Source organism: Ipomoea nil, unplaced genomic scaffold (assembly GCF_001879475.1).
Source record: "Ipomoea nil cultivar Tokyo-kokei standard unplaced genomic scaffold, Asagao_1.1 scaffold1421, whole genome shotgun sequence".
In the NCBI taxonomy this organism is placed as follows: domain Eukaryota; kingdom Viridiplantae; phylum Streptophyta; class Magnoliopsida; order Solanales; family Convolvulaceae; genus Ipomoea; species Ipomoea nil.
This window is the reverse complement of record NW_017617849.1, coordinates 8,367,840-8,379,627: the sequence shown is the minus strand read 5'-3', so window position 1 is coordinate 8,379,627 and position 11,788 is coordinate 8,367,840. Positions and strand designations below refer to the sequence as shown.

At 31.8% G+C, this 11,788-nt stretch overlaps 1 protein-coding gene across 1 annotated transcript; it reads left to right on the top strand.

Moving 5' to 3' along the window:
* Positions 1 to 4,817: 4,817 nt before the first annotated feature.
* On the top strand, positions 4,818 to 6,916 carry LOC109188466 (putative receptor-like protein kinase At1g72540). Its single transcript, XM_019339164.1, has 5 exons — positions 4,818 to 5,346; positions 5,438 to 5,573; positions 5,655 to 5,791; positions 5,883 to 6,006; positions 6,199 to 6,916. Exons 1-5 carry the CDS (start codon positions 4,954 to 4,956, stop codon positions 6,807 to 6,809), a joined length of 1,401 nt encoding a protein of 466 aa, XP_019194709.1. The 5' UTR covers positions 4,818 to 4,953; the 3' UTR covers positions 6,810 to 6,916.
* Positions 6,917 to 11,788: the final 4,872 nt, after the last annotated feature.

Here is an 11,788-nt window from a genome sequence, read left to right as displayed (position 1 = left end):
TAGATACAAATAAATAAAATAAAAGTTGCACTAATTTGGTATAGGTAATTCAATTTTAATGACTCCATAAAAAAAAAAAGTTTTTATATGTTGTTGGTTTTATTGGGAGTAATTTAACATAAATTCAAAAAATGTGTATTAGAGATTTTCTTGTGAGAATAAGTACTTATAGAGAGAATATAATACTTGTGAAATACTTGATTCATAGATTCAATTTTGTTGTTTGAATTAGAACAACGTGTCTCTGCCTCTTTATTGTATTTGGTGATTTTTATACCATCATGGACATTCAATAAAAATTATTTTTAATCATTAATACTTAACGATCAAAGTAATGAAATTACAAGCATTAGACTTGCCCACAAACATTATACTAGATGCAGGCAAGATTCGTCAAGATTTGAATTGTTTGACTAAGGACACTTGCCGAAGATAGCTTTTGAAGAAAACTCTTATTATCATCTCGACTTCTGTCCCTCTAAGTGTTCTTGTACTTGTCACTAGGCCGAGGATAGGTGTCTAAGATTTGGCGTACACCTATCATCACTTGACCAAAGGTAGGGGGTCAAGGATATGGAGTTTGCCACTTGATCGAGGACTAGGTTGGCTCTGTTAGTTGACCAAAAACAAGAGTAAAAAAAATTAGCATCTACCACCTCATAAGGGCAGACATAGCCTTTTTTTTTTTTTTGGGTAAAGACGGGCAAAACTCAAAGTAGATATTATTTCTTAACTTATGAAAGAGATTTTTTCCCCTCTTTTATTATGTTTCGCCCAATCAAATGGGAAATAGATGTAAAATATTTTTCATTTCACACCCCTAGCTAGCATTTTTCTTGCAGCACTTGGCATGGAGAATTTTGAAGTCATTGGGCACAGTCACTACTGTTTCATTTTGGTGTGATTTCAGTCCTCTTTGACAATGGAAAATTTTCACATCTATCATGGGCTAGACCGGAGAGAAAGCAATAGTATATACGCGGTGTGTATTCATAGCAATTATTGTGACATATTTGGATTCTAGCTTGTAGGTCCTTTCCATGGGAATCAACTTCATCTTATGCCATGTTCTTCCACAGTACCTTTGTCGTGTTGCCTTTTTAACGTGGTACGTCTGATCTCCCACAGATCAGAGATTCTTCCACAAGCTAGAACATACCTAAATGGTTGAATTTGAACCTACAAGGGACACTTAATTATCCTATATGGTCTCAACTTACTCAATAGTCACAAAAGAGGGGAAGGAAGGGGAGGGTACCCACAAATCTTTATGGTCAAGGAGTAGGAAAGTGCTCGCTAGAAAATTAATTATACTCTCTATAAACGTGTAATATAAAACGTTTCTCTGCCTAACTAGTTATCAATCATCTTTGTATAGCGATTGATATATAGCATAAATTAGACCAGAGTTTAGAGAGTTTGCTACGATCGATGCGAACAATGAAGTAGAGCAAGTGCTTATATATCAGATACTAATTAGTCAGTGAAGAAATTCTGGACAATTAAGTACAATAAGTGATTGAAATGTATGTACTGAAGTGAGTACAAGATATCATTTTGAATGAAGATCAACCAAACTATTTATATCACACACGCTATGTCAAGCATGTATTAATTAGTACATTTATTATTGTGGTAATATATATTCTCACTAAAACGATACCATATATTCATCCAAAATGTGAACGAAAAGCTTCATATTCGGCGAGTTGACTCGGACGAAGCTTGAATCAATCTCCGTATAATCTCTATGGTGGTTTCTCGATCAGCTCCCCCGTAGGAACATAATAAACATCATCATATCATTCAACTTCACAATACTGCAATTGGACAATTTAGTTTCTTAATAAACCTTTTTTTTGGGGGGGGTTCAATGTTTACTTTTGTGAAACTTCCCCAAAAAGTGCTAAACTTATTCGGAGTAAACCTTGCTCATATGTAGTAACACACAAACTACATAAGATAAATAAATCACACTAGTTAAGAAGACACCGTGCAATGAGCTTGACTGAGAGGACATTAACAATAATTGAACTCGTAATCTGATCTTCTAATATGAAAATTATGTTTCACCCACTTAGTCGTCACTCTCAGAACAACACTGTACTTTTTTTTTTGGGAGAAAGTGATGACACATTTTTATGCACGGATTATTATATTTTAGGTTTTTTTTTTTTAGTTTTTAGTTTTTAGTTTTTTTTTTTTTTTTTTTTTTTTTTTTTTGTATTTATCGAGTCATGTTTATTTTGATAATGCGTTGTTATTAATTATGTTATTATATTTTTGGACTAGGTTTTATTTATTCATTGATTTCCATGGCTTCTTTTCAACCTGAGAAACATTCTAAATAGGCATCCTGCGGATGCAATCTATAAAAGATTTTCCACTTAATCAAACCAAGATAATAGAATTCAAATTGCACGTATATATATATAGTCAATCTAATGAAAATTATACATCTTATCCACCCACTAATAATTAGTATTTTGATCAAGTGGCTAAAAACTACCATCATTTCTCTTCGATCTTCACCCCTAGCTACCTTCTTTCAAATTTGGCGGAAATATGTCGTAATAATTATATGTACGCATACATATAGGCTATAGCCGATCAAAAAACAAACCTAGACTTTTTGTGGTTAATGTTTTGTAATAAAGAGATTATTTTTATTTAAAAATTATTTCAGTTGCTAAATGTCGGATTTTTCAAAGAGGACTTCTTAGTCTCGACCAATCTATTTCCAAAAAAAAAAAAAAAAAAAAAAAAAAGTCTCGACCAATCTAGATCCGCAAATTATTATGATCCACATAATTGGGTGGATCACGATCCAAAACAAATAAAAATAAAAATTTGTTTTTCAGTTAATGGACTAATGAATGTTCTAGAGTAAGATAATGTATTTTATGAGTTAAAATATTGTACTTTATGAGTCAGAATAATAAAACTTCTTGAGTAAGATAATGTATTAAATTGTTGTGTGCTGATATGGAAGTATGGAAGCGGTTTGGATTTCGCCTTTTTGTGATTGTTGTTTTTCATATGCATGATGATTCCGCCAAAGAAATCTCTGATAAATATTCCAAAATGTAGTGTCACCATTTTCTTCATTATATTTTTCAACAGGTTGCATTGACAAACTCTACACGAAGAATGCATGGTGTCATAGTCCAAACACTGGGAAAAAAAAATTTGATATGATAAAACATACAAGATTTATTTGGGTGAAGTGTGATTTCAGAACTAACTAGTTCAAAATAAAATAATTAAATTAGACAGTAAAATAGAGTTTTAGTATGTTAAGGATGCAAGGAACAAAAAATATCACTATAGTAAAGGGTGTTTGGTTCGAACATTAGAATCGAAATAGTAATGGAACTCAAATATTTGATAATGGTAATGAGTTTAAGTACAATGAGTCACTTTGTTTGGTAATAAATATGAATTGAAATCTAAATAAATAAATAAATAATGAATTAATTAATTAATTTTAAAAAGTTGTTTTTGGGCTTTTAAATGTTATTATTATTATTATTATATTAATAAAAATAAATTTTTTATGCCAATGATTTTGTGATTTAGTGGCACAAAATGAGTCTGATCTTCTAAATGGATATTGACCTTTTGTGGTAAGTTGAGAAAGTAATTGTGAACGATGTCGGATTTATTATCTTTAATTTCATCAAGTATTTTTTATCAACTCATGCATCCATCCAGCACAATAATCTCAAATATCCAAACCCCAGAAAATACATGTTTTACTACTTCAATTAAAAATTTAAATATTATTATAATGCATAGCTTATAGCTATTATTACCTGAAAACAAAATTCCATTTTCCTTAATTACCTTTTTACCATTCTCCATTTTCAAAATCTCCTACATGGTAGTGGCCTGAAACGCGACACATCATTACACATAAGGATGATTATAGATGGTAGGGACATTATTAAAGATAACAAAAAACAAGATCATCATAAAAAGTGGAATCCAGACAAAGTACACTAAAAATGTGTTTAGCAATAGTTTTTATATATTATTCACCCTTTTTTTGGTCGAGCGAGCTGCCGCGCACAAGTGTCGAGTAACAAGATCCCCAAAACTTTTAAATTGTTTCAAGTAAAAAGATGAATAGAGCATATTATTTTATTTCTAATGTGATTTATCTTACTTATTTGATTCTTACCTATATCTTATAGTCTATGTTAAGCCCATCAATACCTTTTAGGTCAAATTCGTTACACATTTATGATTTTTTTAGCTAGTATAATTTACATTATTTATTTGATTATTGCCAAATTAAAATCCTCCCTCCCGATCAGTAGGGGAGTTCAATTGATTAGCCGGGTTAATTTGACTGACTCGGCCTTGTTAATTATATATATATATATATATATATATATATATATGCATATATATATATATGACATATATTCACCTACACATGCACTTTTTTTCTTTTTTTTTTTTTAGTTGATCACCTACGCCGTTTAGGTGCTACTCTACCACCAGACTAGTGCCTAATGTCTACTGCAATCATGCCTATAATAATATATCCAATTAGAATAATACATATAATAATAAATTCATAAGAATTTTTTTTATTATTATGGATAGAAGCTTCAACTAAGTTGTAATATTTCATAGTATATATATGCATATAGTTTTCTACACGTGCTCCATTTCAAAGTCAAGTCAAGAACCGTGTAGAAAGACTTTATACTCAGTACACAACTACACATACACGTATTCATACGTATAGTATATACATATACATGTATGCATTCTCTCTGCGTGTGTATATATTGGAATGATATTGCTTGAAAATCAGCAGCCTTGTTCACTTTCAAAATTTCCTTGTTGGTCCCATCTCTGACAAGGAACCTCACCAGTTTTGATCAGTTTTTGTTTAATTACATACATTCAAGTTTATCAATCAATCAAGAACCAAAAAATATGACTCTCAAGCTTGTTATGAATCATATAATCCCCAGTTGCTTCAAGGCCAGGAATCATTATCCCGCCATCGAATCAAGAACTCAAGATTCTCAACAGCCTTCCGGCCGCCACAGGCTGGCGGTTTCCGATCTGAGCGATCCCGGCTCGCCATTATCTGCCAACGATCTGTCCTCCAATTCTGTTATAGGTTCAAACCTGCATATCTTCACACTGTCGGAGCTGAAAGTGATCACCGGCGACTTCTCGGCGGCGAATTTTCTCGGGGAAGGAGGGTTCGGGCCGGTCCACAAAGGGTTCGTTGTTGACAAGAGCCGGCCCGGGTTAGAAGCTCAGACCGTCGCTGTTAAGCGGCTTGATTTGGAAGGAACTCAAGGTCACCGAGAATGGCTGGTAAGAATTAAACATCCATTCTTTCCACCTAACAACTTTGTTTTAGTTGAGGTTTCCATGTTTTCTTGATTGTTCTAATGTTTTTGTTCAGGTTGAAGTCATAATCCTTGCTCAACTGAAACACCCACATCTGGTGAAGTTGATCGGATATTGTTGGGAAGATGAAGATAGGCTGCTGGTTTACGAGTACATGACAAGAGGCAGCCTAGAAAACCATTTATTCGGAAGTGAGAAACAACATTAACTGGTTCTGATCTGCAATGTCTGATAATATAAGCTTTAACTTACTGGTTCTCTGATATCTGCAGGGTGTTCTGCTTGCCTGCCATGGCTGACAAGGATCAAGATTGCCGTCGGCGCCGCCAAGGGGTTGGCTTTTCTCCACGGGGAAGAACAGCCGGTGATATATCGGGACTTCAAGGCTTCAAACATCCTGCTGGACTCGGTACGAGGAATTCCAGGACATTTGTAACAATGTTTTTTACTATGATGATGTGTGGGATTCATTGTAATGGGGGACGATTTACAATTTTCAGGATTACACTGCCAAGCTTTCCGACTTTGGGCTAGCTAAGGACGGTCCGGAAGGGGATAACACCCACGTCACAACTCGTATCATGGGCACCCATGGCTATGCTGCACCAGAGTATCTCATGACCGGTAAATTTCCTTAATCCTTAAAAGCTAATTAAGGATGTCACTAAAACCACAATTACAAGTTCCACTCTCTATTGACTTTCTTAATTGTGTCAATCAGCTATGACAACTTATGCTGATTTAGATATCAAAGTCGCAAGGCGGGTTTCCATCGAATAATGGAGACTAACACTTTCTAATTTTACTGGATTTTAGGTCATTTGACACCTATGAGCGATGTGTACAGCTACGGGGTAGTTCTACTAGAGTTGATAACCGGGAAACGAGCTGTGGACAAAAAGAGGCCAAACAGGGAGCAGAACTTGGTGGAATGGGCAAAGCCATACCTGAAAGATCCACATAAACTTGACAGGATACTGGACCCGAGGCTCGAAGATCAATACTCGACCGAGGGGGCCAAGAGGGTGGCTGCATTGGCATACCAATGCCTGAGCCACCATGCAAAATGCAGGCCCACAATGAGCCATGTGGTCAAGAGGCTGGAGCCCGTGTTGGACTTAAAGGACATTCCAATTGGAACATTTGTTTACGTTGCACCCTCGGAGACGAGCCAAAAGGGACCAATTAGTAATGGCGATGAAGCTAAAAAGGAAGAAACAATGGAGAAATCTCCATGTGAAGATGAAAAGAAAGTAGCAGAGAAACAAGAGAACAGCAAGCAACGACGCAAACATGGTGAGAGACACAACCACAGAACGAAGTTAGCTGCTGTTTATTCCGACACAGCTCTATACAGAACTTTAAGGAATGAGCTAAAACCTACGAAATACAGTGAACCAAATAGAATAGAACTAAATAAATGTTAATTAAATGTTAATTAAGGTTCATTAATTACTTTGTTTGTTAATCATGTTAATTAAGGTTCATTAATTACTGTGCAATAGAGTAATGATTGGAGTGGGGATATTTTCTATTCAAGATTCCTTGTGCCATCTCCTGCAAGGTGGTAGGTGAGATATATACATAAAATTCAGACTTGCAACTTGCATATATATGCCCCATTTTTCAAAGTCTTTTAAAGCCTTTTTTAAAAAAACAAATAAGTCTTTTAAAGCCTAGCTAGTGCAAAAGTAACAAACTCCCCAACAACATTCTTCCCAAGGCGTGTGTACATTAAACGTCATTGTCTAATGTCCACAACTCCACAAGGTTTCCAGAAACTAAGATAAGAAGATAATGGGTGATTACGAAGACCATTGACTATTATGGGTTCTTTGTTTCTTGATGGAAATTTAATTAATTAAAATTATTGAATAGTTATTTTGATTTATGGAAAAGTTTACGACTTCTACTTAAATCTCGTGATCATAGTTAGTAAATGATTACAAGGAGATTGACTAGTTATTTTGATTTATGAAAAGTCCAGATCCCCAACTACTATCTAAATATGTGTTTAGGGTGAAATCGGTTCTGTGACCCTAACATGCATATGAGTTTTTTTTTTATTTAATTTTTGGTTCTTGCAGGAAAAATTAATTAAAACTATTGACCAGAATCTTAAACTATGTTTTCCAAGAATTTATGTTTAAATTAATATTAAAAGTTCGTCGTATGAATAGTATATACTGTGCACTATAGTATACAATAGTGCAAGTTGCCAAAGAACACACAAATTCCTGTACGGTACACTGCAAGCACACGCAATGAAGAATTATTTTTTAAAAAATACTCATAATAAAAATAATCAAACGCCAATGACCGACAAAAGTTGGAAGTGTTGAATTAGGAGATTTCTCTTATAAGTTTGAATTTTTTTATAAGTTTGAATTTTGAAACCTAAATGTAAGAGTGAGGCTTTTGTCTAAAGACGGATAGATAAGATAGATTATGAAATGTGTTTTTATTGAATAATTAATATTCAAATATTTATATATTTGAATTCATAATGAGGCAAATTTAATGCCTTTTAGTATTTAGTAAGATTCCGATTTTGCACATTGTGATTGTTGGCAAATATATTTTTTTATTTGTTGTTCAATTAATATTTTTACTTGAAGTTTTTAAAATTGAGTTGTGTTGGTTTTATGACTAACAGGTAGTTGATGATCAACCAACACAACTGTTTAGATAAATAGATAGAATATATATAAGATGAGGGAAAAATAATTGAGACAATATTTTTAACGTAAAAATTATGTGTCTTTTTCAACGATGTCAAGTCAAAATCTGCTAATCTTATTACAGTAATTTCAATACGTGTATAATTTTTGAGAAGAAGAGAAGTTGATCGAGTAGATAGAGAGATGTTGAAGATCAAGAGGAGGATGTCGTTTTCTTATCTCTGATTATGGTCTTTTATAGTGAAATAGTAGTAGCATATGGTAATGTAATATACTAATGGTAATTGGGTATTTATGGTAGAGTGGAATGTTTAACCGAATGAAGATCTGATTTAGGAAATATAAAGGTATTTAGGGAGTGGAAAAGAGATTTAGGAAGTATAAAGATGTATAGATAGTGAGAAGTGAATAATGATGAAAGAAAATGATATTTAGGAATGTAACGTTCTTATAGATTGATACAATATATACATTGAAAGAAAAATAAGATTGTTTGTATCTCCGCAATATTATTTTTACTTTAAAAAGTAAACCATATTATGTAACATATTCAAGCAAAATCAGAACAACTTAACAAATTCCGGCACCATAAATAACGAACAAAATTGTCAATGCTCATTAGTTGATGTTCTAACAACCTTCTACCTTCAATAATGAGGACTCTATGGATAAGTGAAATGTACAAATCATAAGTTCTAGAATGTATATATAATATTTGCTTATTGGTTGGAGTATATATGCACGTACGTGTTGGAGAAGATCAGTGCCCTCCAATTTTCCTGTTCAAAAGCCTGTGTTTACATTCTTCCACAACGTCCGAAAACGACATAATGTGTTTTCTGTAGGCTCAATTTTTGGGACTTGACTATCCCAGATTCTGATTAGGTAAACCTAATCAAACGGGACAATTTATATCATGGACCCAGGCCTACATAATATTATAAATTTTAGATCGAAACAATGAGGTACAAAATTTCATAATACAAACACAAAAAATCACAACATAAGGCACATACACATGTTATATGTTTACTTAATTTTTAAATATAATTTAGATACATAGTTTATGGTCATAGATACATAATTTCATAACACAAGACACAAAAATTCATAACATAAAACATAATTACTAATTTGTTTAAGGTACAAAATTTATATTTTTGAAATACAAAATTTTATAACATAAGACACAAAAACTCATAACATTAGACATATACATATTAATCAAGGTCCATAGCCCATTATGGTGTTGATTAATGGGCTATTTCCACATAGGCTTTCTCTTTATTTTTGGGCATTCTTATGTTGGACCATCCTCTTATTTGTTTGACTTAGGATGCTCTTGGTGTATATAATTTGATTAAAAACTGATTAACTAACTAACCAAATCAAATTAATTTGATTAATCAGTTTGTAATTAAATTATTGGTTTCATTGTTAAGATTATACTGCTATGGGCTCCAAAAGACTATGAAAAGGGTCAAAGTACCTATGAAGTCCTTGTACTATCTTATTTTGTTCAATTTAATCTCTCTACCTTAAAAAGTGGTGAAACTAAGGATAATTGTCTAAATCTTATTAAGAACATAGTTGTAATTATTTATTTTGGACATACTAATTTAATATATTAGTGGTAAAAATAATTAATTTTAAATATTTATAAAGTAATATATGACTAGGAATATAAATATCATTAGCGTCACGTATCATAAGTTAACGATAATATTAACACCGTTAACTATTGTCCTTAATTGCACAACTTTTGAAAGTAAATGGACTAAATTGAACAAGATAAAGGTATAAGGACTAAATTGAATAAAACGCTATAGTACAAGAACCTCATAGATACTTTTACCCTATGAAAAGCTATTGTCCTACCAGGGTTTTATAAAGGTCTCTCATGTCTTGAAGGAAGAAAGTAAATATGCAAAGTTTCTTATGAATTTAGCTTTGACAAAGATGGAATTATTGCAAGCTTGCAAGCCATACTGAAAAACAAAGAGAAGTAATTTTTTTTTTACTGTCCTTATCAGAGCAATATTAAGTCCTAATTACTAATTAGTTGAAGTAGACAAGATCTACGGCTCTGATCTTCCATGTATGTGCACTCAACTGATTCTACTTGGTTTCGAGTTGAAGTGCTACATTGGTGAAACATAAATTATACGAGGTTGGTTCAACTTCTATTTCTTTTTCTTTTATTAGTAAAAAGTATTTCAAAATTTTACATTTTACATTCAACATTTCTTTCAATTTTTCATTTCACAAATATTGATTTGATGTGCCCATCGAAGTCCAAATTAACATTTAGGTCTTACTTCCAATCATCGATCTTATTTTCAATTATAAAGTAGTGGCTCAATCAAGGTGATGGTTCAAACCTCACTAAAAACTTCAACCATATGCGGCAAATTATATCATAGACTAGAATCTACTTTGCATTGTGTACTTTAGACCAAAATGACATTCAAATTATGTGTCATCATTTAACATATTTTGGGTTCGTTTACTTCAAAAAAACTATCATCTGTTTTCTAATTTTTTAATTTTCATTATCTGTTTTCTATTCTATCTTTTCTGTTTAGAAAACTAGTTTAGTAACACTCATTTTTTCAAATTTATTTTTTTAGATACGTTAAAAGTAACACAAGTTTAATTTCAAATGATTTTTAAACCTTATATTTAAAATATTTTTAAATGTGCTTATTTAAATAGAATAAATATAATTAAGACAAGCACCTTGTGCATAGATGTCACTTGGGTTGGATTTTCATATGGGAGGTTTTGAGTTCATCAAGTCTTAGTGGAGGCGTTATTCGCTCTTTGTGCTTTTTTAAAAAAAAAGAATAAATATAATTATATTTTTACTTTTAAGTCAAATATATGTAAGATTTTTACATTTGATGTATGAACCAGTAACATATTAAGTTCACATAAAATTTAGTTTAGACAATATTAATCTTTTTTTTTTTAGCCTACACACACATACGCACACACACATATTTTGAAGTCTAATATATGTGAAAGTTCAATATCAACTATATTGCTTACTATATCATTAAAGGAATTAATCTTTAGTGGAGTAACTTAATGATCTTTTTCTAAATGATTACTCCCACTGATTAAGATATTCTTTAGCGACATTAATAAAGTGAATTTAATAATATACATACCCATAATTGATTTGACCAACTACCAAATAAAGACATAATCCCCATCATTAGTTGGACATATTAAATAATCAATTTTTGGTTCCAATTAATGCCCAACTAAATAATGAAGATATGTTTCCCTACCATAGTTGGACATACTAAAAAAAAAAACAAAACTTGCATTACGATATAACATAACTAAAAATATCTGAACCGATAATCTACTGAGTTCAATAAAAATCTAAAACTTGGTGTATGTAGATATCAAGTTTTGATTTTGATAATATGAGTAATATATAACTTAGCGTAATCAAATAAGTTATCTTTATATAAGTAAATGCGAGTAGAAAAGATAGAATACGGTGATAAGTAAAAGAAGATGATAAAGAAAGTAATCATAGTAATGAATAAATATGTAAGTAGGTAATAATGGTGAGAATGTAGTTATAGACTTATAGTGATATATAGTCAAATAGATGATAGATAATTTTGTTTTTTCATTTAGAAAACAATTTTCAAAAGTTTTTTAGTTTTCAAAATTTAAAATTGTACTAGTAAACATGTTTTCTGTTT

Excerpts from the sequence above, each read along its gene's own strand:
- LOC109188466 (XM_019339164.1), top strand. The coding sequence starts at position 4,954 with ATGACTCTCAAGCTTGTTATGAATCATATAATCCCCAGTTGCTTCAAG. Across the intron at positions 5,574-5,654 it reads AGAAAACCATTTATTCGGAA|GGTGTTCTGCTTGCCTGCCA; the intron begins GTGAGAAACAAC and ends TGATATCTGCAG. Across the intron at positions 5,792-5,882 it reads CAAACATCCTGCTGGACTCG|GATTACACTGCCAAGCTTTC; the intron begins GTACGAGGAATT and ends TACAATTTTCAG.